This window comes from Antedon bifida, chromosome 6, assembly GCF_963402885.1.
Source record: "Antedon bifida chromosome 6, ecAntBifi1.1, whole genome shotgun sequence".
Classification (NCBI taxonomy): Eukaryota; Metazoa; Echinodermata; class Crinoidea; order Comatulida; family Antedonidae; genus Antedon; species Antedon bifida.
The window spans coordinates 27,306,163-27,333,380 of record NC_136231.1 but is presented as its reverse complement, the minus strand read 5'-3'; the positions used below and the strand labels follow the sequence as shown (position 1 = coordinate 27,333,380).

The window sequence follows — 27,218 nt, the reverse complement described above, 5'->3', positions numbered from 1 at the left end:
AAATAAAATCTAAGATGTTATGAAAAAATACAGCAGGGACCAGGTAAAATCAAAAGAAATAGTGTTGCCGAAGACTAGTTTCGAATTCTTGAAACCTGCCAAGGAGAGCAAGCTCAATTATTAAATTGATAATCGCTGGTGTAATACGCGTGCTTGGTGTTGCCGATGGACTTTAATGTCCATCCTTGTTGATGTGCTAGGCGTGCTTGGTATTCTCACTGGACTTTAATGTCCACCTTTGTTGATGTCCTACAGTAATTCATTTTCTCACTGGACTTTAATCTCCACCTGCACTGGTGTGTTACGCTTTACTAATGTCGCCTTTTACTTATTATTTTTACAATTTTTTTCTTATTTGGAGCAATTTGATAAACACGTTGTTTGATTACAGTGCCGTCATCTTTCTTTATAATTGTTTCTACATAATCAGTTGTCCTATTACCTGTGTGAACGTTTGTACCATTCATTACGATACCATTGTGGTCACCGCAGTCATACGTACCAACAGTATTATTTACATGTTCCTGTAAACAATCTTTATAAGCACGCCATCTTTTCAAGAAAGGTGTGTCCAAACCTTTTCCTTTTACTGTTTTGTTTTCCCAAGAAGGGTATTTAAAAGTAATGTTGTGTGTCTCGGCCCAGCGAGCAAACACTGCTTTCTCAGTCACAAACTTATGTCCAGTACTTAATTTGTTTTCACTAACAGCATAATATTTGCACTCGTGTTGCACATGGTCAAAATAATGGTAATATTTCTGGTCATTTGGATGCTCTCTGAAAAAAAAGAAGTTCTTTAGTTGTTATCTTTTAAATATTATCGAAAAGCAAAGTTTGCTTACACAATGCGGGCAAACAGAGTCAATGGTACATCTGTACACATACTATGTGACAATGTCAGCTTGTACAAACAAATCATATGATAAGAATAGTCAACATTGCATGTTAACAATAAAGACAGTTAAAGTTAACGACAACTTGACTGAGGACAATATTTTAACAACGTATTAGGGATGAATATATGATTTCACAACAATCGCGAGATTAAGGATATCACCGCACACGCTCGACGTACAGCCGTCGCCGTCAATTGCTGTAACGTCAATGGTGCATCGCAATATCTACTTAATGAGTTTTCACTGTTGTTAACATACAAGAGATAGTATTGCGATGCACCATTGACGTCACAGCAATTGACGGCGACGGCTGTACGGCAAGCGTGTGCGGTGATATCCTTAATCTTGCGATGGTTCTGAAATCATATGTACATCCCTAATACGTTGTTAAAATATGGTCCTCATTCAAGTTTAAACATTATATAATCCACCTGTACCCTTATGGTAAACAAGGAAGGAACACCCTCATATTTCTTATTTTTAATATAATTGTTAAATAGCTTCAAATGAAGGAACAGTAAATGTGGCTAGTAGACTAGTAAAATATAATAAAATATGGCTTTTTAATTTTCATCAAATTAATACATTGATTAACATTTTTAAATTAGATAAATAAATGATTATTGATTTGATTTATTCAATATCGGCTCTTTACAATTACAACAAATCAAACAAATCATATGATAAGAATAGTCAACATTGCATGTTAACAATAAAGACAGTTAAAGTTAACGACAACTTGACTGAGGACAATATTTTAACAACGTATTAGGGATGAATATATGATTTCACAACAATCGCGAGATTAAGGATATCACCGCACGCGCTCGTCGTACAGCCGTCGCCGTCAATTGCTGTGACGTCAATGGTGCATCGCAATATCTACTTAATGAGTTTCCACTGTTGTTAACATACAAGAGATAGTATTGCGATGCACCATCGACGTCACAGCAATTGACGGCGACGGCTGTACGGCAAGCGTGTGCGGGGATATCCTTAATCTCGCGATGGTTCTGAAATCATATGTACATCCCTAATACGTTGTTAAAATATGGTCCTCAGTCAAGTTGTCGTTAACTTTAACTGTCTTTATTGTTAACATGCAATGTTGACTATTCTTATCATATGATTTGTTTGTATAAGCTAAAAATATAAATGCTTGGTAGTATGAATTACACAATGCTTGGTAAATATCAATATAGTACACAATTCTAATAGGATAGTATAATAGTACACAATGCTGGTAATAATAATATAGTAGGTATACACAATGCTCAGTGGAATAATAAAATATAAATACACAATGCTTTGGATACAACATGGCAACAACTAATTATTACACCTACTTCCTGGAACGATATTGGTCATTTATTTAATACCTACTAAAATTTTTGCTGTAACATATTAATTCAATTACAGAGTTATAAACTGATTATGAAAAACAAATTCTAAAAAATGTGAGCCACTTTATTTGTTAAAATTTAAAAAATGAATCATGCTGGTATGTACTGTACCACTATGGATGGTTTAAAAATATTATATTTTTTTGAATTGAAAAATATATATTACAGTGCCATAGTCATGAGAAATAAAGTGGTGTGGTGATCGCAAGAAAAGGGAACAATCTCTGTCAAGTTGTCAAAGACCTATGAGAAAAATGGTCAGGTTGAAACCTTACCAACCGTACTGGTGGCTACGGCCCTGTATTACAATATTATGTAAAAAGTATGTAGACAAATTGTATCTCTGTTGTTCATACTATTCACAGCATTGTACATCAAGGGAATAGCTAGGCACCAACGGGTTACAGGCCATGGTATATCCTTTTTAAGGAACTATCCTATTGAAATAGCTTTTAAACCATTTTTTTTGTGGTTAATTTCTAGCCAAGATCAGTACATTGTAATGTTAGTTTCTTACTTGCAAAAATCTTCATATATCATGCCATACACGGTTACCTTCTTACAGACATCAAGAGCAAACAGCATGCTATTCCATCCTGTAGTTAGCCATGTATTAGCTTCTTTCCTGCATTTCAACAAAAATAATTTTTTTTAAAATACAAAAAGTGGTACTTCAAAAGCAGCAATTTGCCACTATTTTCACATCATAATATTAATAATTATACAATATATTAAAAAAAAATGCTGTAGATGGGACTTGAACTTATGCTTTTATACATGCCAGTCTGGTTCACTTAACTAACTACTACCTAGAATTATTTATATGTCTAATTTATCATCAACCTGTTTCAACCTGTTATATGAGGTATTTTATGCTACAATAAATAAATCTTAATTGAATGAAATGTTCTTAGTAATGTGCTTAAACTAGGCCAATTATAATCTTATTATCCCAAAGTACAAAAACATAAAAATCAATCCTAATTTTAACGTTTGAATTATGATTTATGCTGTTAGATTTCAGAGTACAATGTCACAGAAACATGAAAGTATTATGAAATGAATTACATGTATAATATCCAAAAATTCCTACACATGTTTTTTTTAATAAATTAATTTTGATTATGATTTGAGATTTCATATCGTTTATAGTCGTTACACTTAATAAAAAAGCGGTATGCCCTTCTCAATATTACACACATAATTGAATTCTGCATTGTTGTAAATGCAACCATATTTTTACATTTTATTGCTACTGTAGGACTTGTGAGTTCAAGTTTTTAATAATTATGGTATTATTTTATGGTTATGAATGGCAAAAAAATGTGCAAAAAAATAAATAATTTTCTTAAAATTTTGTATTATAAATGATACAGATAATATAATTTAACATTTAAATTATGAATAACACTTGTACTGGTGGGTTATCAGCAGTATGGTTGCAAATGAACACACAATTTGCAACTGTAGAAGGGCACTCCGAGAGCGCAAACCTTTGCCTGATGCATATGAAAATTTAATGACATTCCCATACACCTATGAAATAATCCTTTACAATCTTATGGAAATCGGGCAATAACTTTTTGAGTAATCGTGCTAAAACAAAAACACACACACAAACACATGCGATCGACCATAACCTCTCGCTATATACAGTATTATTAATAATTATATTAATTAGTATTATAGGCCAAGACAAATAATATTCATAATAAAAGACTGTACTTTGTACAGTATGACATTAATCAATATTCAAATGCATTATTTAATGAAATTGTGCAGAAATCAGTCAGAGAAATGATATCTTTCAATGTGCTATTTTTCTATCCAAGAATTGCATTACCAGCAGCCAATGAGGACAGGATATGAACCACTACAGTGACAACTGCAGATAGCATTTAATATTATGCCTCTGTACATTTCCAGATGTTATATGCATTTAGGATTGAGGTCATTGAGAAAATTAGGTATAAGAATTTGAATACAAATTATTACATCATCATACAAAATTCCAATACATCAAGTACTGTTGTCAAATTAGTTTTTGTTTAAATAGTTCAAACTAAAATGTCTGGCTAAATGAGAATTATTCAAAGTGGTTTGAGACTAATTAGACAAATATAATAAATGTTTATTGCTTGTTGAATGTGGTTGAATATTTTTATGAATTTGTTCTATTTCAAGGCAAAACTGAGTTGAATCTTTGAATTGAGTGGGTAGAATTGGTGTTTTTGTCCAGTATTTACATTGAACACTTTAATTTGACTGAATTTTTTTTTTTCAATTTTGAATTAAATTTTACCATGAAAACATTCTTCACATTTTACTTGCAAACAATTAATTGTAATTGGATAATACAATATAAAATACACATTTATTTATTTATTCTGTCTTTATACTGAATAATACTTTCAGTGCTAAAGTATTGATTTGAGTGAGTTCAGTAGAGAACATTAACAATATAATAAAAATAATTCAAAAGCAACTAACATAATAATTATTTATAGTACACAGACATTTACAATAAGGTAACTATCTATAAAACATGCAGTATAATAATATAAATAATGGAAGGAATTCAAGGTAAAAGAAAATTCATAAAAAAATTAAACATTAAAACGGCAAAAAAAGTTACAATAAAACACATTAAATACAAAAAGAAAACAGCTTACCTAGAAACACCAAGCTCTGCTGTAAATATCTCCTCATTTTCTGTCATAGTTTTATAATTTGCCATATAAAAATTAGTAGTGCGATATTTCTGAGCCATGGCAGATGCCCACCTCCTCGCTGGATTCCTTTTGGGGTCAAAGTCCACAGCATATAACCAAACTAATACAATATTATCAGATTTAGTTGTTGCATTAACCAAATGATACTTTCTTTTCTCTTCGGAATTCATCATACGGGGAAAATTACGATGTCCAATAATTCGAAAAGTTGTTTTTCTACCAACATCTTTTTCGTAACCTTTTGTGGGGGCAGCATTCATTCGTATAACGCAAGGTGATTCGTCTATTTCCTCACCCGCTCCTTCTCCTTGTAATCGACCAGAACTTGTAACAAACGCACACTCTGAACATTGAAGAGATAATGGCTGCAAAAACAACATTGATATTCATTTTCTTTTTTTGGTTAACATAATTCGGTCAAATTAAAGTGTTCAATGTAAATACTGGACAAAAACACCAATTCTACCCACAATTTAAAAGAACCACTCAAAAATCATTAAGTTAGTAAAGGGTTGAACTTTGGCGTGAAATACATGAGACTCTTAAGTTACATAAGAATCCTATAACTTTTAAAATAAAATACAAAAATAAATTACTTTTGCAATACTCTGATTAAAACAGGTATTTTATTGTTTATGTCACCCGTTTTTAATGATTAAAACTGAACAATTACATTTTACTCTCTGAGAAAACTATATTTTTTTTGTTAAGATAAAAAAAAAAAAAAACAGATTGTTTGCATTTTCTTAAAATTTAAATTTGTTTTTGTCTATGCCCTTGTGCCCTTTTTTCATATTTCTATTTATATATATCTACTGTTTTGTAACAGGGAGTCTCTACTTAGTATAAGCTGTGCTTCAGAGATTCCCCCTTTCCATTCTTTTGTAATGATCATTTATGTATGTTTATGATTTTGTGAATGGAAATAAAGAAACAAACAAACAAATAAATGTAAAGTCTGTTCGTTTACATTGTAATTTTCCCCAACCATTCCACCAAACCCCACTTTTAAATTTACTTCATACAGTAAACATTTCCTTATAAATCTATTTTTTAAACAAACCAACATTGTGTATTATGGATTGCATTTTTATTTTTGTATTGTGCATTTTTTCAGGCACAAGACGTATTAGTATAATAAATAATTCATGAATGTTCATGTGCAATAGAATACAAAATAATGTACATATTAAAACAAACCAATGTTATTACCTCTAGACCTGGAAGAGCGACATAGCCACTTTCCTCAGTACCAGTATCTAGTACAGGTACGATGGGTGTAACGTTAAAATAGTCAAATTGACGCATCCCTCCGTCAGTAATTAACTGTTTCCCGTGTAAATGGCGACAGCTGCTATCCCCCTGTCTGGTACATTTTTCAATTTCATCAGTAGGGTACATTGTTATGAGGAGAAGGGCGATGATGCATAAAGATCCATATAATGTCACCACAAATAACATTCCATTTAAGCTCTAAAGAACAAACAAATAATAGTTTACTGTTTACTCAAAGTCAAAGGTACATTTTGTCATTGAATGGTGACTAGTTGGTGTTGCAATGGGTAAACAAGGGTGTGTCAACATCATCTTTTTACTACATATTTTAATGACTATTTTCAAGGACCTTATATTTGAAAAGAATTACAAATAACATAATATTCTACTCATTTTGCCAACAACGAGGAAGCAAAATGTAAATCTGCCTGAATATACCTCACTCACTCACTATCCCATGGGCTAAATAATAATATGCCATTTTGTTAACCTTAACTCTATCTGCATATTTGATATATGATACAGGAGCAGATCTTTCTCAGTATGCATTCAGTGCCTATATATTAATAGTTTATATTATGCATGCTGTGCTATAGTAATAATATAGTCTACACACCTTTGGTAAATAGACTCCCATCCTTGTAAGCTGATTTACCTAAAAATAATAATTATCAATATGGTATAAATGTTAAATGAAAACACTGTGATGATTAAAAAGTGTTGGATTTCCTGAAAAGAGAGAACTTCATTGCAGGGTAAATGCTACAGGTCCTAATGGCATTTTATATAATAACAAAACAAACTATAAATTCTGAATTTGAGAAATCCATAATATTTCAATGTTATATTATACCTAAGTTTTGTTCCTTTCAAACTTCAATGACAAATATTCGCCAGTATTTTGTGTAATTGGAAACTTTTATTTGAATTGACAGAAAGTAATGGGAGAATGTATTGAATATATCTCAGTTCAAAGTTCACAATTATTTTAAAATCAATTTTGTTTCTTTTTTTATTAGAACATACAATACAACATAGGGATAAAAAAAACTTGTCTATAGTATAATAATTTGTTTATATAAATGTTAAAAATAAAAAAAAAGGTTTGGAAGAACCAAGCCGGTTAGATCGAAAAGAACAAAAAGTATTTCAAATATTGGAATCATTTTGAACAATGATAAATAACATATTTAAAGATGGTCAGGAATTTGTAATAGTTAGTCAGTTATATGAAGGGTAGGGACACAATTAGGTAAAACAAATAATGAATGGTATATATTTAACCAAACAAAGTCTCTACCACTGTCACTTGTCAAATAATATGGCCTACTACTTACTTTAGTGTACCTACTAGATGTTCGTATCGTAGTTCCTTTTATTCCTAGTGAATACGTATTCCTTAGGCCTATATTTCATTTTCGACAATTATTAAAAAGGAAAACGAAACGTATACAAGAATACATCTGAAAGCAAGAAAGTACAGGTATATGTAACATCAGACAGCTCAAATAACACTTTTTTAGCTAGCGAGTGGCAGTGCTGGGCCTATCAACGCCTCACGTGAATATACCGTCTGGGAAGCCTGAACAAATTCAAGATTATTTTTACCGGATTGTGTTCCTTATAAAAGAAGGATATTCTTTAAAAAATAATAACAAAACGCAAAAAAAGTGAACGCTCGTGAACAACCAACCAATCATTAGCTTTGATACCGTGTTAATACTTACAATTACCATAAGAAAAACGGACAAGTTGAGTTCTTTTGTGTGTATCAATTCGTCACAAAAGGGTCCAGTGATGCATGCATTTACACAACGTTGTTGAGGTGGTGAATGGTGGAGTTTATACCGGAAGTAGAGTTACAACTGGTGGCGTGTAACAAAATAAAATACAAGATCTGATCTGATGCTATCCAGCAAATATTAATACCTGTATATTTAAACACTTTATTGATTTTTGTATAGTAGCCGCCCGAAATCTGACTAAATATAGGTCTAATTTAATTTGATAATATATATAATAACAATATAACAACATTTTGAATATTATTTTATTCATATTTTATTAAATGTGACATAATAATAATATGCTTCATCAGAGATGCGCATTAAGTCTGCGAATGTGCCTGTGGAAAATTGTGGCTGCAGTCACAATTCAAAAAGGAATCATAGATGCACAGTCAAAGTTAATAAGCTCATGTTTTCAATATATTACTGTATAGACCTACTTAGTAGGAAGTATTCTTTTAATTCTTTGTTTATATTCAAGAATCATCATTATCATATTGTGGTCAGTAGCCTATATTGCTTTCAAAGAACATTGCAATTTATAAAAAAGCATAAAATATGAATGAATATAATAGAATAATACAAACATTAAACTTGAGAAATTAAACATGGAAAGCAGGGGTATTTTACAGGGTGACGTGACAACCACCGCCTTCAAATGAATGAGTGTAAATAGTTGTACCGTAGCATATAAATTAATATATTAGGCTTATTGATGATAATATTGTATAATTTTCGCATTAATGTCGACAATTACACGAATTAAGCCTCTCAACATTAAGTACCAAATGGATGTAGGCTAATTCGTTTCATTGTCATACGCGTGTTTGAAAGATTTACAATGTGAACTCAGCAACCTGAGCCGTGTCTAACTTCTAACCAATCACAAGCGAGAGTTCGGATTGGAATAACTAAACTTTCGCTAGTCGTCGTTTACGTGCGCGATTGATTTTGAATAATTAGATAAAGTTCAATTTGAAAATAAGTTTGATAAAAAAGCTTTCCAACTTTAATTTGACGAACGCTGTAAAATAAACCAACATTCCAAGTCTCATAATGATGAGCAGCAAGTATATATATAGTATATATAGAATTTGTTCTGTGCCTGTGGTGTTTATATTAATGAACTCCATTCTACTTGGGAAAATAAATAATTGAATTGATAATTTAACAGAAGATCCATTGTTATATAAACATTTTTGAACATTATTGTAAACAATATCTGACCAGTTCTTGGATCGCCAGGAACAAGTTTTATAAAATTATGACCTATTTACCACCAATATTTAAAAAATAATAATATTATTTTGCGTTTTTTTTTCGTCATTTTTCTTTTGCATTGTAACGTTTGTGCTCTAATTTTCTTTACTTGATCGATCGATGTTCTGTGCCTGATTATATTTATATGTTTTAATTTTGATTTTCCCCATGCACTTTGTTTTGCTTTTATTATTTTACTCAATCATTTAAATTGTTTTATTGTTTTATTTTGGTTGCACCACTAAACGAAGTGTATACCACTGAAAACCAATATTAAATTTTCAATAAATAAATACTAATTACAGAGGGCGTCCTACTGGATTTCTGTGTCTTCAAAAAAATTAATAACAAAAAACCCCAGAACATTCTGGACAACAACAAAGTATCAGTTCAATTTTATAAAATTGTTCATTTCATTTACAAATTCAAAACATTTACGATATGTACGGATTCAATGGGGATTTCAGGACTAAACCTATTGTTTCGTTAAGAGGAGCGAGTAAAAAGGTACATGTATTTTATGCTCTTTTTGTTAGGACCACCACTAGGCCTAGGCCTAGCTAGAGGTATACTGTACAGATCACTTCGGCCGCGGTTCGTTCCGGCTGTAGTTTACTCCGGCCGCAGCTATGGTGCCTAGGTAGCTAGCCTAACTCATAATAACGCCTGGGTAACGGCCTATACAATAGCTATCCCAAAATGAAATTGGTAGTTAATTTTATTTTAACCAAACAGTTATTCTTCTTTTTAACCCAAACAACTTTTGTTTGCTATTTCAGGAAGCAAAAGAGGCGCTCCTTCAAAGAAACCATGAAGAACGAAAGAGACGTGAGGTAACGTAATAAAAGTGTTGAAAGAAATCAACACAAAGTAATACATTGGATAGCCTAACTTCACGCTGAGTTCAGAAGAATGCTATTTTATATAAAACTAGAATATAATGAATCATTGTATTGTTTTTTTTTCTATAAAAGGAATCAAGACGGAAAGTGCAGAGTGCTTTAAAAATTCAGTCATTTGTACGTGGATGTTTAAGACGCAATCAGCTAAGGCAAGAAGCTCGTAGTCAGTTTGATGTTTGTATTCGTCAATTGCAAAAGAAAAATGTCAATGGTGATTCTTTGGTGCTCCTTCTTAAGAAGCTGCTTTTCTTCTATAAACAAAAATGTGATGGCAATCGATTGGTAAGCACAAACGCAGACCTCCTTGGAAAAATGAAATATTGGGAGGTTTTATGAAACTATAGAGGGAGATGACTCAAAATATCGGGAGACTCTCGTCATTATACAGAGAGTTGAGAGAGGTCTGCAAACAGCAAGTGTAATATTTAAATGTCTGTTGAATGAATGACTTTGCACTTTTCTGACACACTATCCACTAATAGTCAAAGTTATTTATTAAATACAAAAAAATCAACACTGAGTGTATAATGTATGTATAGTATATAAAATGTCTATATTTTTGTAATATTCATGACTTTAGTCTACATGTTACACTGTAAATAAAACCTTATATATTTGTTTACAGGTGGCATTTTGTCACTGTACATAAAACCTTATATATTTGTTTACAGGTGGCATTTTGTCACTGTAAATTAAACCTTATATATTTGTTTACAGGTGGCATTAAACCTTATATATTTGTTTACAGGTGGCATTTTGTCAGATTTTGTTGAAGCACCAAGCAGTGTACTTCAAACTGTTACCAGTCAATTATCATTCATGGCTATTTGACACTAAGAGACTTCTGCTGCTTTGTGTCAGGTAAATATTTATATTATGATTTATTATCAATCAATCGTTGGATTTCTGTAGCACCATTCCAACAGTCATTGCTCATAGCGCTGCAGAAAATTTGAGTAGTGACTTAAAGGTGCTCATGACTTATTTATTATGATTTATGTTATGATTTATTCTGATTTATTATTAATATTATTTTTTATGATTTGTTTTATTATGTTTACATTTTAATTATTACAATGAAATACTCATTCTAAAATGTATCCAATCAATATTCAATATACATCTATATATTTGTTTCTATTAATACAGAAATGTACTCATAATACCATAGAGATATTAATATCGCTATAATGATAATACTCATGATACAAAAAATAAGTGATAATATATATTGTTTATTAACCAGTAGATCAATCATATAGTGAATTTGTGTCTATTGAATCTTTTGTTGACAGTTTCTAATATTGTATTTTATAGGTATGTAGGTGACCCGCAATTTTCAATGTTGCCTGTTGCTATGCCTCTTCGAATATTAGAGGTTTTTACTGATGTGAATATTTATATTAAAGAGGTCAGCTTGACTGCAAACACAGTTAGTTCTGTCACAGTTGGCTGCACTTCAGATATGGTTGAACGCACATCCTCAGATTTTATGAAACTGTTTACCTGTCAAATCTTCCAATATCTAATTAAGAATAGTAAGTATATTTGAATATACTTTGAATAATTATAACATGAAAACCAGAGGTGTGCCCCACGAATTTATAACAACAAAACTTTCAATTTCAGATTATTATGAGCATTTGCGAGAACTATTACATTGTAGAGTACCACCTGTTATAGAGCCGTCAGCCAATCCTCCGACACCGTTAGCCAACACAATCTTTGACATGATCATGCGACCTTTGAACTCCAATATTGACCTTGGTAGATCTACTGCTTTTAGGTAATATATTTAATTTAAAGTGTTTTTAAAGAAACTTACAGCACAAATTCAACATACATTTATTATTTAGTTGATGAATGAATATTGAGGATGGGTTGTAAAAGTTTCTATTACGTAATAATAATATTAAATAGTTTTTGTTGTTGAAAAATACATAATTTACCAAAACAATTATTAGGCATAAGCCCAAACAGAGAAGAATGTTTACCATTTGAATATAACAAGTACTAATGCAAGGAAGTGGAGCTATAGCTTGGTGGTTAAACATGCTTGTCTTCCAATCGCAAGGTCCAGGGTTCAATCCTGACTTAGTGCCAGGGTTGTAACTCACAACTTTTTCAACTCCACTCCCTAAGCCTCAAATGAGTCTTACTTTATAAGCACAATAAATTATAAAATAGTTTATCCATCCTGTAATTGGCGAGTTACTCGCTGTTGGATGCGTATGAAATAAAAAACTAATTGTTTAATTTCTTCAATGTTCAGGAGGTTGGCATTATTCAGTCTTTGCAATTCCCTGCTGAGGCCCGCTTTCACAGAACAAATAGCACATTTCATTTTGCCGGCATTATGTGACAAGTCAACAGAGTTTCCAGTTGTTGAGCTGTTTGAATCATTACTGCCGACTGATTTGATGGACATGAATCAAGAATGTCACATTAGTCAGATTGAGGTTGAAACATCACCATGGTTACTCTATTCCGTACTGTCTTTTGGAAAACCAATTGTCAGTAAGTTATCTGCATGTACCATGTATTTTATTTATAAACATTTCTTAAGTCTTAAGCTCTGTCTACACCATCAAACTTTTGTGAAAAAACAAGGCCATATACATGCCTGCAGTTGCATACTCAATTTTGAGTTGGTGTTTACCGACCGACCAACCGACCGACATAGTGAGCTGTAGAGTCGCTAAAAATGTGATGTGACAATGACATCATATCCCTACCATATTTGGGCATATCACTACCATATTAATGGGCACATAACATTCTTTTTGTCAAACTAGTTTGATAGTGTAGACAGAGATTTAAACCCCAAAAAGATTAATATTTTACTAACTTGCTCCATATTGCTATATAAATCTTGATTTTCATACGCTTTTGACATTTTACAAAAAAATACTATTCTGCGTAAATTGAAACAGAAATGAATAGGAAGAATAAATAAATATTTTGTAATTGATTGATAAAAATGATAACTTATGTATTTTACACTTTTCTTTGCAGGTCAACTTGATACAAAGTCACTCCAAACTTATTTACACATTATTAAAGTTTTATTACCCAGCCTGCCTAGCATTTCTGATAAATACTCAAATGATGAAGATGATGATTCAGACGATGAGATTATGATTACAGAGGTTAATATCTAGTTATCTATTTATTGATGTTATTGTGTACTACATAAAATACTAAAACAGCAACATATACTTCATCCATAATGATATCAGCAATTACCCTCTAAATACTAAAATGAAAGTAACATATACTTCAACCATAATGGTATCAGCAATACTAAAATATTCTATAAATACCAAATTGAGATTAACATTTATATACTAATAAACCAGAGATAATCCCCTAAATACCGAATCGAGATGATATACAGTACTATAAGTTACAAAAGTGAATATGCTCAGATGTTTGTGAAGAAGATTTATTTTATGATTTTAAAAAAAACTTACAAAAAGAAATATACATAAATAATAACTCATTTATTTTAAGACTGGTGGGTTCACCACTTTACCAGCTTTGAGAGAGAAATGTTTGAACTTATTAAATACAGAGGAGCACATAGCAAGCATCCTCAAAATCAGCGGAGAACAAAGTAGTATACAACTTCTTACTGATCTATGTGTATTATGTCATCAACTTATAGTCAGACATCGGCAGCATGTACCAAGAACAAAGTAAGTTCAGAATTAATGTGGTGTTTATTTATAACAAAGTGTATCCTAGCCATTTGATTGGTTGATTTCACATGACATGCACCATTTTATCCATTCATCATGATACTATGGTACTATTGCATGCTCAGTTGTTCTACCGCTGTAGCCAGAATTTCTGAATGCTGCCTTCAAATATAAAGTTAGAACAGTAAGTGTATGCTCCACCATACGACAGTTATTTTTCAAATCATGAAAATAGTATCCCCATTTAACTCTATTTATTAACACTATTCAATTTTTGTGAAATCTTTAAAATAGAAATGACAGCTTGTAAATCGTAACATAACATTCTGATGTTATTTCCCCAGATTATTGTATAAACTAGCTTTAGATTCTAAATTTCTGAGACAGTTGTGGTTCAGTCTTGTATCATTATCAGCAATATCAACAATTGGGTAGGTACATCATAAATGTTAACTGTTAATATTAACAATTGGGTAGGTACATCATAAATGTTAACTGTTAATATCAACAATTGGGTAGGTACATCATAAATGTTAACTGTTAATATCAACAATTGGGTAGGTACATCATAAATGTTAACTGTTAATATCAACAATTGGGTAGGTACATCATAAATGTTAACTGTTTAGTGGTTCACATGTTTGCTTAAGACCAGTAATAGTTGGCTCAGCCAAAAGCTCTAGTGTGCGCCGGGCTTTACTACTACTTTGCTTACTCCTTACTTGTATTATTTGTTTAAAGTATGCTCTCATGACTTAACTTATTTTGTATTTTATTAATTTTCCTTAAAAGGTCATCAACACCATTAATTCAGCTGTTATCACGTGGTATTAAGTTGAGTTTTGAAGATGTAGAGAGGATTGTTACAATGTTATCAGTATTTTGTTCCTTATTTGGTCATGCTTTACTATCAGTTCATGATAAGGAATTCCATGCAAATCAGACCGGTATGTATGTGTGTAGTAACTCACTCTAAAACCAAACATACAAAAAGAAAATTATTAAAATATCCATATTAAATTGTACATTTTTTATTGCATCTGTTTTAATAAACAAGTCTATTAATTAATATTAATATATAAACATCGCCAAGAAAAATACCAGAGTTTACAGACATTTGCACGCACACCATTGTGTGTGTATGGTGTTTATAAACTATTTTGACAAAATGTGTGTGTTGCGCATAAAAATACCATATGTTTCATTTAATCACTAATTTTAATATTGTTTTATTGATTGGTTATTGTTAATTTACCGTTTTGATTACTTCGTTATTTGCTAGGCTATAGCCTGATGCCGTTTAACTTGCCAGAGCTTGTCAACATGAGTTTGATCCTACGTGATGCCTGTCTTGGTATGATAGAGTTAGCCTTACCTGAAAGCCACGTAGGCCTAGGTGAAAACTACAGTAAAGCAATGGCTAGCATTGGTAGAATACACACCAGCTATGCACCGGATCAAGTGGCACAATGGATGCATGTTTTTAAGGTGCCATTTATTTTTATTTTTTAAACGCTAATAGATTAGAATCACATTTGCCTCCCTCCACCCAGGTGTATAAAATGGGTACCGGTTAGATCAAGACACAACTTTGTACTGATTACTAGCTACATCATTATGGGAGTATGTTTCAATATGTGTTTGATCCAAAAAATGACTGGGGTAATAATGTGCAGCGCATTGAGAGCTTGCTTATATGCACTCTAAGAATGAACTATTATTATATTATTCTCATTCAAAATTACTATCTAGGGCCTAAATACTTAAGCATGGTAATTGTTACTCATTGTTGTTATTTGCAGGTGGCCAGTCATTTAGTTAAACAATTACATTCAAGAGATATACGCAAGACATTTTGTCCCGCTGATCACTGGCTAGCTAAGCATATACACATTTTAGATGATAAGGTTATGGTAGGTATCCTGCAATTCTTACAGATCTTCTAATAGTCTAAATTACCTTAATTAACTAGTAATTATTATATTTTAGGACTATTAAAACAAATGTTTTAAAAGCATGTATTCTGAGAGTCCTGAGAGAGGATGCTATATTTGAAATGAAGTGTAAATGACCCCATTATCTTATTGAAGATGATAATTATTAGTAAAGTAATAATAGTAATGTGCTTATTTGAAGTCACTGAAAAAAACTTCCAAACTAAAGTTCAGACTGAGTACCAGCTCTGACATCTCGAACATAGACACCTCTTTGTAATTGTGTTTTTATTACAAATTAAACTGAATATATCAAATCAAATTGTACTAATCTAATGTACTAATAAATCAATGTTTTACAGAGTGTTTCTCGACAGAGTCGTATTGCAAATTATTCAAATGTTGGTAGGCTTCGTTTCCTCCAATCACACATGGCGATGGATGATGACGGTCCGCCACTCTCAGTGCAAGAAGCTCGCAAACTCACAATCTTGGCTGAACTTCCCTTTGTGATTCCATTTACTGAACGAGTCTTGGTTTGTACTTTGACTATTAATTAGCATACTAATTAGCATGCTAATTAGCATAATTGTTCATTTCTAATTAGCATATTTTGATTTCTAATTAGCATATTTTGAATTGTGATTAGCATATTTTGAATTATAATTATCATATTTTTGGATTTCAAATTAGCATTTTTTGAATTCTAATTAGCATATTTTGAATTCTGATTAGCATATTTTTGTTTAATAGAAATAATTTTGGTGAAAGCAGATGTCATTTTAATAATAAACAAAAAAGAAATAAATGAATATGTGAATTATGGAAACTTTTATTTTACTTTATTTTTTAGTACATTTTAAAATTCAAGAAAAATGTTTTATTGATAAAATATCTTATTTGGGCAGAATGACGGGGGTAATAATGTTCAGCGCTTAGAGGTTTACAACATTAGGCGCTATATAAATCCAGGATATTATTATTATTATTGTAGCTGTCCTGTTTTCAACACCATTGTTCATTAAAATATCTATTTTATTTCAATTGTAATACATTGTTTTTTGATTGTAGATATTACATGATTTAATCAAGCAAGATAAAAATGAATTCCAAGGAGATATGTCACGTTACCTGTCTGGACACAGTATAGATACTACTATACGTAGAGATTTCATATATGAAGATGCCTATGACAGACTGAGGCCAGAAAATGGTAATATACTTTGAACTTCCTTTTTTTCTTGTATTTACTCAATATAAGCCACCATAAACATGGTAAGCATAAACAAACATATGTATGTGGAAGTGTTAGAAAATAGTAAAAATTAACAAGTTATTCAGCTCCTAAACTTGCTTGCACTATCCCTGCTTGTAAGGACAAAAGTAAATCTGATTACTGATGATCATTATCAGAGTGCCATGGCATTGACAACAATGCTTCTTCATTCATTTTAGTTTACTCCAACTTAAGCTCTGTCCACACTATCAAATTTTATGTGATTATGATGTGCCTTTATATGGACATGATGACATAATATCACAACTACTGTATATTTGAGCATATCACTACCATATTTGGGTGCATCACTTTTTTTTGTCAAGTTTGATTTTTTGAATTTGATAGTTTATGTTTGATTACAATTTGAATTTTTAAAAATATTTTTTTTAATAGAACCATCGTTAAAGAAGAGAATGCGCGTTGTGATTCGGAATGCTCAAGGCCTAAATGAAGCTGGGATTGACGGCGGTGGTATATTCAGAGAATTCTTAGCACAACTACTCAAGACAGCTTTTGATCCGAATCGAGGCTTCTTTAAAACAACAACAGACCAGATGTTGTATCCCAATGCACAGGCAGTGCTTCTGCACGAAGACTACAAGAAACACTACTATTTTATGGGTAGAATGTTGGGAAAGGTACGCAACTTTTTTAAATGCTTTTAAATTTTCTTTTTTGTATTTTATATTGCTTGTAAATTGCTGAAATCAAGTTTACTATTTTTTATTTTGATTGTGGAATTATCTACCATCTCTGATTTCTTTTATTTTATTCTTGTTTTAGGCACTGTATGAAAATATGTTAGTGGAGATTCCATTTGCAAGTTTCTTCCTATCCAAGATTTTAACTCGTCACACTGGTGATGTTGATATTCATCACCTTGCCTCCTTAGATCCGCTCATGTACAAGTAAGTTCCAAGGTGTTAAGTCGTCACACCGGTGATGAAGTAAGGCTCTTTATCATCAACATAGCCCTGGAAAGATCCAAGTGTTGACTCCCTTTATCACGAGGTGCTCTTCTGTGCAGCATAGTAACTTTGCTCTCACAATCAAATCATGTTTCTGGCAGACTTTATTTGATGAATATGGTAAACTCTCCTAATGCCTTGAAAATTATGAATTGATCTGATATCAGAATTTTTTTCTAAAATACATTCTGAAACTTTTTTCTACATCTTCAGCTGTGGTGGTCACTTTGACCTTATGTGCGTCATTATTAAAGTAGAAGGGAATTTCCCCCTTTTCTCCTCAGGAGAGTGCACCACAGGAGGTGCTGACCGGTCGTGGCTTTTTGTACATAATTGTTTTTTGTTTATGAATGTTGTCTGGCATTTAAATGGTTACCAAACTGACAAGCACCTGCTTCTTTTGGTATACTATTGAATATTGAAATTGTGAATAAACGTTGATAAGGAGTCTCCAAATTAATATACTGTATAGATAGATAAATAAATAAATGATACCAGTTAACTTGCATTTTAGCAGATATTGTATTTTTTCTATGAAATCGCATAAAGCATTCCTATACTAATATTTGTAGGAATCTATTGTATCTGAGAGATTACGATGGTGACGTGTCATCTCTTTACTTGAACTTTGTGGTCACTGATAGTCAGATGGGTGAAACACAGGTAAGAAATAACATACTATACACTATAATCTAATTAGTAGTAACTGTTAACAGTAACATTTATTATAACACACTTGAATAGATTCTTGTCATTTGATTGGAGGATTGTGGATCATGTGATGTTCGATAGGCATATACTATTAAACTCTCAGTCAAGAGTACATTGTTCATTTTGTGTTAACAGTGAGCAACGGGAATGTGCGACACGAGGCTAGGCTGTTGGCTGCATGTTTGGGAAGTTAATTATTTGCCCAATTGCACTCATAAACATTCATTATAAAAACTCTCAACAACAACAGTCTGGAACTCATATTAAATAACCTCGCAAATGTTATTGAAATTAATTCAATGTATTAGTATTGTAATGATAATAATCCTATTATTAAACATTATCATTATTTACTCTTTCTAGCTAAATAAACAAAATGATTTTCTATTTTTAGAATCATGAACTGATAGCAGGGGGGAAGGATATTGCTGTAACTAATAATAATCGCTTAGATTACATATACAAGATGGCCGACTACAGATTAAATAAACAGGTAACAAACTGAATAATCTCTGATTCTGGTGCTTGGCCATTTATTTATTTACTTACCTATTCTGTCTTTATACTGAATGACACTTTCATTGATTTCCAAAGTGGTTCAGAAGAGAATATTAACAACATAATATATAATTCAAAGACAACTAACACAGTAATTTACATTAGTACACACACATTATAATAAGGTAACTATCTACAAAACATACATTATATATAAATAATGGAAGGAATCTAAGGTAAAAGATACTTTTTTGGATTGAATTTTTAAAAGTTGAAAGTGTATTTTGTGCACCATTCTTTTAAAATGTCATTATTAGGTTAGTTTGTATCATATTTTCTGTGTAGAAACTAATGATTTACAGAACCCTCGATAAAAATAACACAAACTATAATACATACAAAGATACTGAATATTCAGTTACAAATGTAAATTCTGTACATTAAAAGTAAAAATCCTTGAAATATTGGATTGAAATATTTTATTTATACTGGGAGATCTCTTCAGTCAAATACTGGTCTCCCAGAGGGCCCAGTTATGATCAGTGAATGTGATGTACTAGTACATCGGGGTAACCCCTACATAAAAGATAAAAATCAAGGAGTTTAATGTTAACAGAAACTCTAATATTGATTGGAATTTTGTTAAAGTAGATAAGCTCTTTATATTCTAAAACATTTTAAAATCGTTTTAAAATCTCTGAGGAAGGACAATTAGAAAAACATGTAGTTGGTTGACCACCTCCGGCCTGAGTCCTGTAGTTGGTTGACCACCTCCGGCCTGAGTCCTGTAGTTGGTTGACCACCTCCGGCCTGAGTCCTGTAGTTGGTTGACCACCTCCGGCCTGAGTCCTGTAGTTGGTTGACCACCTCCGGCCTGAGTCCTGTAGTTGGTTGACCACCTCCGGCCCGAGTCCTGTAGTTGGTTGACCAACTCCGGCCTGAGTCCTGGTAATCATATTATATATATCTCTTATTTCTATAAATTGTTATGTTTTCAATAATGTTTATTAACATACACAAAGGTGTGTTAATAGTCTGGTATTAGTTTGTGGTTTTGCATAGATCACATATCTTAGCACTTAAGACCATTACACAATGCTATACGTCATTCAGTTTATCATGTTATATGCGTGTTTAATATCTTTTACACTTTCAGTACCACAGTACTCATTTTAAAAGTGGATTACACATTAAATACACATTCCAAAGAAAATACAAAATAATACAGAATATATAAACTAAAAATCCAATAAAAGGCAAAGTAGAAAAAGATAAAAAATGTTATTTATGTATTTATGACCCATTATATGACCCCTGTCAAAAATGTGACTTACCATATTGTGACCATGTTGTTCATGATATGGTGGGTGGTAAAGTGATGGAAATTGACACACCATTGTTCAATGATGTGACGTACCAACTAGGTTTTTTTGACTCACCCTTTTGTCAATAATAATTTGTAAATTGCACCTCTCCTGGGGTCATATAGTGCGTCATACAATTGAAAAGTGCATAATTGTGTCAATGATCACCTTATACAGTCGGAGAGCCGCGTTGGGAAATATGACCGTTATTGCTGAATTTTCGACTTCGCATGACGTCATAAATTTTAGAAGCCCTCTCTCGGCACAGAAGCATCAACGTTTCGCGCGAAAACATTAGCATAAAGTATACGTCATTTAATAGCTGTTTAATAAACATTAGTAGGCGAAAAATTAACCATATATGGTAAGATCAGTTCCTTATATGTTTAAGATGTCGCAGGTCACCTAATTTTCTGAATAATTTGTTGGATTTGTTGTCAGCGACAATTTCTTTCCAAAGTTCGTGTGCGTCCGTCAAAACTGAAGTTTTCTAACAGGTGTTTGTTTACAAATTTTCCATTAGTGGGATTTGCATCCCATACAGTGAATTACCAAAAAACCGACGTATATGGATAGAGTAAGTATCAATAGTCTGTTTTACGTTAAAATTGGCTTGAAACCCTATTTAAGCTTCCTATAGCGAACATTTTAAAAAAGGTCCTCATGTCATATATTGTTACGTCTCGCGGCACTAGTTCCGTCGTGTGTGGTGCATGGTGTGTTGATTGTGGTTGTTGTAGGTGAGTATATGCACGACCTGGTGGATCGTTGTCGTATTATATCGGCCTAGGCCTAGTAACATGTTCTGTTAATAATTTAAATACTTTAGTTACAATTTAGTATTATTAAAGTATCGTTACAATCCTACTCTATATTGAAGATGCATTGGGAAGTTTTAAAAAGATAATTAAGCAAATCGCAGCCTGATACAGGTATAGGCCTACCTATTCTATATAGTTAAATATTTATTTATAGTAAAATTATTGACAACTGAGGGGTACAATTTATTTATAATATTAATAATTATTACAATAAACAGACATAAGGAAATTTTGTATTTGCTGCTTTTTCATGGTAGGCCTATATCTGAAAATGTTTTCAGGTTGTTGAATAATTATACTGTATAACGATGCAATGTTTTGTTCATATCATAGTGACAATTATTTAAATAGTTTCATTCATTACATTTCAGCTATTCATTTTCATTTTAGGTTTTTTGTTGGTATCAAGACTCGACGATTTTCTGTCTCGTTCTTCAATATGAGGTTGGACGGTGGAAGCTGTAATGGTTTTCTCGATTTCAATATCATTGCTGCAGCTGATAGTTTTTCATTTTATTCGCTAATAATAATATAACATATACATTCATGCGCATTCAAGTTTTAGAAGCGTTTCAGATCAGTCAATGATAAGATATAAATTAAGTTGCAATTGATTGATTGATTTACTTTATTAACCAGAGTCACACAGATACATACAATATAAACATATAAAACAATCATAAAATCAGTACAACCGTAAGACTCACGTAAGTTAATATGATATAGGCTAAGGCCTAGCTAGTTTGTTATGTTTGATGAACAAGGTGCTATTTAAATAATATATACAGTAGTAGTATTTACTATTTATATCAGTATTGTTTGAAAGATATTTGTATTAAAAACTGCTTTTTCACATTCTGTATACGTAAAAAAAAAATTGGTTGCTTGTGTGAAATGCAAGTTGTATCTAATAAAGTAATATTTATATACAAGTAAATGATGGACTTATATTTTTATATCTTGGTTTCAGCTGGGCCCATAATTATCTTTTTTTAAAACATGACCATATAAAAATACACGTTTGAGTCTCTGAAACAAACATGCCCGATTTTATAAAACATTCCCCATATATAAATTGAAAATGGGTTATTTATTTTTATTTTTCCATTTATTGTTTTTTTAACAGTTTTTTATTTGTTCTGGGCCTCTAGTTTCTCCTTCAGGCTTCTTCAGGCTTCTTCTTGCTTGGTATATGAGCAGAGCTGGGATAGACCTACCACCAGCCTAGACTATAGAATACCCAGCTACTATTATTAACACTCACTAGGGTAGGCCTACCTATTAGTATTATATCAGAATTACTCAGCCTAGCTAGGCCTAGAAAATACTATTTTTAGGCCTAGCTAGGCTAGAAATCAAGTAAGTAATTATAGTAGGTAGCCTTTCCTAGCTCAGAAACCAAATAGAACAATAATCGGTGAGCAAATTGAAATCTTAGGCCTATGACGTAATACGCCTGCATGAAAACCGTATTGAACACAGACACGATTCGGTCCGGGACGATTCGTACCAGCTTCGTAAAACGTAAACAAAGTTTCAAAATGGCGATTTTTCGATCGAAACAGAACAGAAATGTAGTAGGTTTGGTTTGATTAGTGGGAGTTGCATCCCAAGAAAGCTTAAAATTAGATTTTTATTTTAATAGATAGCTTAATAGTTTATCTTGAAAGGATTTTAAATTTGCTTTGAAACCTTATCTAGAAAATATAAAATTTAATGATTTTTTACCATCATTTAAAAAAAAATTAAAGTAAAAAAGTTTATACATAAAATAATGATATTTCTTGAAACAAAAAATCTGTGGAATTTAGATCACAGTTTTTATCATTATTTACGCTTGTAGTTCAACTATTGAAATACGTTTATTGATTTCATTTAATATCAAAATTATACCATTTTCTAAGTGTACTAAAATAGCAAAAATTCCAACATTTTCCACGAAGCGCGCCCTCACAATGAATGAAATCAGTGATGCGTTACCAACGCGGCTTTCCGACTGTATAGTATATATACTGTAGCTTCGCATATTTTCCCATGGCTATCTAGAAATAGTTCTACCAGTGTTTGTAATGCAGTGTTTTTACTCAAAATGTTTTTCCTTCATTTGTGACCTATCATAGATTCGGCCTCATATTATGGCGTTCCGGGAAGGCATGTCTGAGGTAATCAACTTGGAATGGTTGAGGATGTTCGATCATCATGAGCTACAAGTACTCATATCTGGCGCTTCAATACCAATAGACATAGATGACTTAAAGCATAACACAAACTATTCTGGTATGCTACTTAGTTCATAATTGAACATTACCTAATGTTACAATGCAGACACATTCAATTCTAAACTTAAACCATTTAATTTGGGTTTGATTTAGCTATACCAGGAAACCTTTTTGACAATAGTATTTTGTACAAGGTAACTGCTAAAATCTCACTTTAATCTTACCTGTACATACCATGTACAAGGTAACTGCTAAAATCTCACTTTAATCTTACCTGTACATACCATGTACAAGGTAACTGCTAAAATCTCACTTTAATCTTACCTGTACATACCATGTACAAGGTAACTGCTAAATCTCACTTTAATCTTACCTGTACATACCATGTACAAGACAACTGCTAAATCTCACTTTAATCTTACCTGTACATACCATGTACAAGGTAACTGCTAAATCTCACTTTAATCTTACCTGTACATACCATGTACAAGGTAACTGCTAAAATCTCACTTTAATCTTACCTGTACATACCATGTACAAGACAACTGCTAAAATCTCACTTTAATCTTACCTGTACATACCATGTACAAGACAACTGCTAAAATCTCACTTTAATCTTACCTGTACATACCATGTACAAGGTAACTGCTAAAATCTCACTTTAATCTTACCTGTACATACCATGTACAAGACAACTGCTAAAATCTCACTTTAATCTTACCTGTACATACCATGTACAAGACAACTGCTAAAATCTCACTTTAATCTTTCCTGTATGTCCAGTACCAGTACAAATGATTCATTCATTCATTGATACAGATAAAGTTTATTTCATCCTTCTGAATTTGATTTAATAATTTTGTTAAATTGTGAGATTGTTCAAAAGGTTAACTAGGAAGTGTAGAAATAGTGTTAATTAGCATCTTATCTTTACCCAAATCAATCAAACCAACAACATTTGGCAACTAAACAACAACATTTGTTGTATGATGAATATGAATAATGATTCATGTTAGGTAACGTGCACCTGTTATATTCACGCTTCATTCATGTAAATTAGTGTTAGTTACCATCTTATCTTTATTATCTGAAGTAAATATTGCAATCATACTCAAATCATGAGTATCAAATGGTGAATATCAAGACCTAATCATGGACGAGAACAGGTTGTACCTAATTGGTGTCTCAAACGTCCTTAACCACTACTACCAAAAGAAGTGCTTATATTTCTTTGATTGCTAAGAATGTAACTTGTTTTCTAGGTGGTTATAACAATGAGCATCCAGTGATTGTAAGTTTTTGGAAAATAGTGAGTAGTTTGACAGAAGCACAGCTGTCAGCTTTACTCAAGTTTGTCACCAGTTGTTCACGGCCTCCTCTTCTTGGATTCAAGGTAAAGTGATAGCATAAAATCTGTTTACACAAACATTGCATTACCTGGTTGGCAAGCATTGCAAGGTGTGTAAGCGCAGCTGGAATTTTAAACTTTCATTCTCATCATAATATATAATGGTACAAAAATAAATTAATAAAATCCTGGATGTGTAACTTACTTTTTATTTGGTCCAAACCAAGCAATAAATAAGAAACATACAATTACTAAACATCCATACAGGTTATCTTGCATCCATGCAGGTTATATTGCATCCATGCAGGTTATATTGCATCCATGCAGGTTATATTGAGTCCATGCAGGTTATATTGCATCCATGCAGGTTATATTGCATCCATGCAAGTTATATTGCATCCATGCAGGTTATATTGCATCGAAATTATTACCATAGTATTGTTTATTATCAGCATTTATCTTGTTTTGTATGTACAAATTAAGTTTTTGATACTAATAGAATATGATTTTTTTCAGGAATTGGTGCCAAAGTTTTGTGTACATTATGGAGGAGCTGAAGAAAGACTTCCCACCGCAAGTACATGCATGAACCTACTTAAGTTACCAGAATTTAAGTCTGAGGAAATAATGAGAGAGAAATTGGTGTATGCCATTGAGTCTGATGCAGGCTTTGAACTTAGTTAGACAGACAGCCAATTGCTGTTGTATGGTACATCACAGTTAGACTGCAAATTGCTGTTGTGTGGTACATTCATTATGTGCATTGGAGCATATCATTATATTGTAATGCTAAATTGTGTAATATCACCATTAGCCTAACCACATTTTCCATGGCAGTTTTGTAATGCAAAAGATAAATAGTGCTTTGTTTAGTTTTACTCAAATAAAAGACTAACATTTGGCAACTAAACAACAACATAATAATGCTGTATAACGAATATACATAATAATTCATGTTTGGTAACTTGCAGCTAACGTCGTACCTTTAGTAGTTTATTCTCTTTTGTGTTATATTCATGCTTCGGTCATGTCAATTCCATTCTGCAATTCCTTCTCACAGCAATGAATGTGTTCACGAATGTGCAAAGTTACAAACATATTTGTTTTTTTTCTAATAAACGAGCAAAAGTCAAACCCATACTAACCAGAGATAAATTTGGCAAAATGCCAGAAATGTTTTGTTTTGATAAAATGCTGCAACATCACTAAATATGTGTTTCATGTTTTAAAAAACTGGTTTTGAATAGTTGCATTGTAATTAATTTTATTAAACAAGGTAAATATTACCAAACTGGATTGGATTTGCTGTTCACATGTTGCACTCATTGCCAGTGCAATTAACAAACAATTACTAATTATTAGTTAAGAAGAACTAAAATAATAAATATCAAACTTTCAGGACAACATAAAATATTCCTGTATTTATTATAAAATTCGCTGTTGGTAAGGCGAAATAGATAATTCTATGTGTATTAATCTCATACACCCTTAAATTCACTTTAATTTGTAATTTTTTATTTCATTTTAATTTAAGATGTGTTCGTGACTCATTGCTTCTTTCAATTACCTTTACAACGGATCATTCAAAGTTGTCCCTTTGTTACTTGTGGTAGGGAAGAGACGATTGATAATGCTGACTTGATTGAATCGTCACTACCACAACTTTTTTTTGTATTTTAAGCTTGACTTTCTATAAGACTCAACTATTTGTGATTGGTTGCGTTGCTTAGTCGAAACGAAGCTTACTAACATAACAACATGTATAGGCAATCTAATGTATTATAAAAGGATGCAATATAAATGCACTAATATATTTAACCATAATATAATCAAAACAATAACAGAAAGTGAATAAATATAAGGTAACAACAACTTTCTTTTTTCGTTCGCCTTTATTATAGTTTAGTAATTAAGCTCTGGCCACATAACGTCTTCCCTTCACACCCATTTAAAAACGTATTGTATTGTGGCTATTTAAACTTGCAGATTAACAGAAAATGTGATACAATAAAACGTAGTGTACTGTTCCTATTTACACTTGCGGATTAACTGAAAATATGCCACAATAAAGCGTATTGTATTGTGTGGCTATTAAGACCAACAGAGCGCTGGGTATTTTT

At 31.9% G+C, this 27,218-nt stretch overlaps 2 protein-coding genes across 3 annotated transcripts; one reads left to right on the top strand and one right to left on the bottom strand.

Moving 5' to 3' along the window:
• Positions 1-307: 307 nt before the first annotated feature.
• LOC144844875 (alpha-N-acetylgalactosaminide alpha-2,6-sialyltransferase 3-like) lies at positions 308-8,087 on the bottom strand. The gene is made up of 7 exons (XM_078701977.1): positions 8,034-8,087; positions 7,644-7,769; positions 6,923-6,961; positions 6,244-6,504; positions 4,972-5,396; positions 2,817-2,924; positions 308-777 (listed from the first exon to the last, which is right to left on the bottom strand). Exons 3-7 carry the CDS (start codon positions 6,941-6,943, stop codon positions 312-314), a joined length of 1,281 nt encoding a protein of 426 aa, XP_078558103.1. The 5' UTR covers positions 6,944-6,961; positions 7,644-7,769; positions 8,034-8,087; the 3' UTR covers positions 308-311.
• Positions 8,088-9,707: 1,620 nt separating this feature from the next.
• Positions 9,708-26,970, top strand: LOC144845607 (ubiquitin-protein ligase E3C-like). 2 transcript variants are annotated; one of them, XR_013612577.1, is made up of 22 exons: positions 9,708-9,860; positions 10,133-10,186; positions 10,328-10,537; positions 11,004-11,116; positions 11,573-11,793; positions 11,885-12,041; positions 12,528-12,772; positions 13,271-13,404; positions 13,769-13,953; positions 14,301-14,387; positions 14,749-14,903; positions 15,239-15,444; positions 15,759-15,869; positions 16,253-16,426; positions 16,962-17,103; positions 17,563-17,807; positions 17,953-18,077; positions 18,710-18,800; positions 19,243-19,341; positions 23,652-23,693; positions 25,013-25,143; positions 25,615-25,753. XR_013612577.1 is itself a non-coding variant. In XM_078703037.1 (22 exons), exons 1-22 carry the CDS (start codon positions 9,795-9,797, stop codon positions 25,780-25,782), a joined length of 3,276 nt encoding a protein of 1,091 aa, XP_078559163.1. In that variant the 5' UTR covers positions 9,708-9,794; the 3' UTR covers positions 25,783-26,970. The 2 variants fall into 2 exon arrangements, 1 of the variants encoding a protein (XP_078559163.1); XM_078703037.1 differs by having other exon boundaries at positions 23,652-23,808; positions 25,615-26,970.
• The last annotated feature ends 248 nt before the right edge of the window (positions 26,971-27,218 follow it).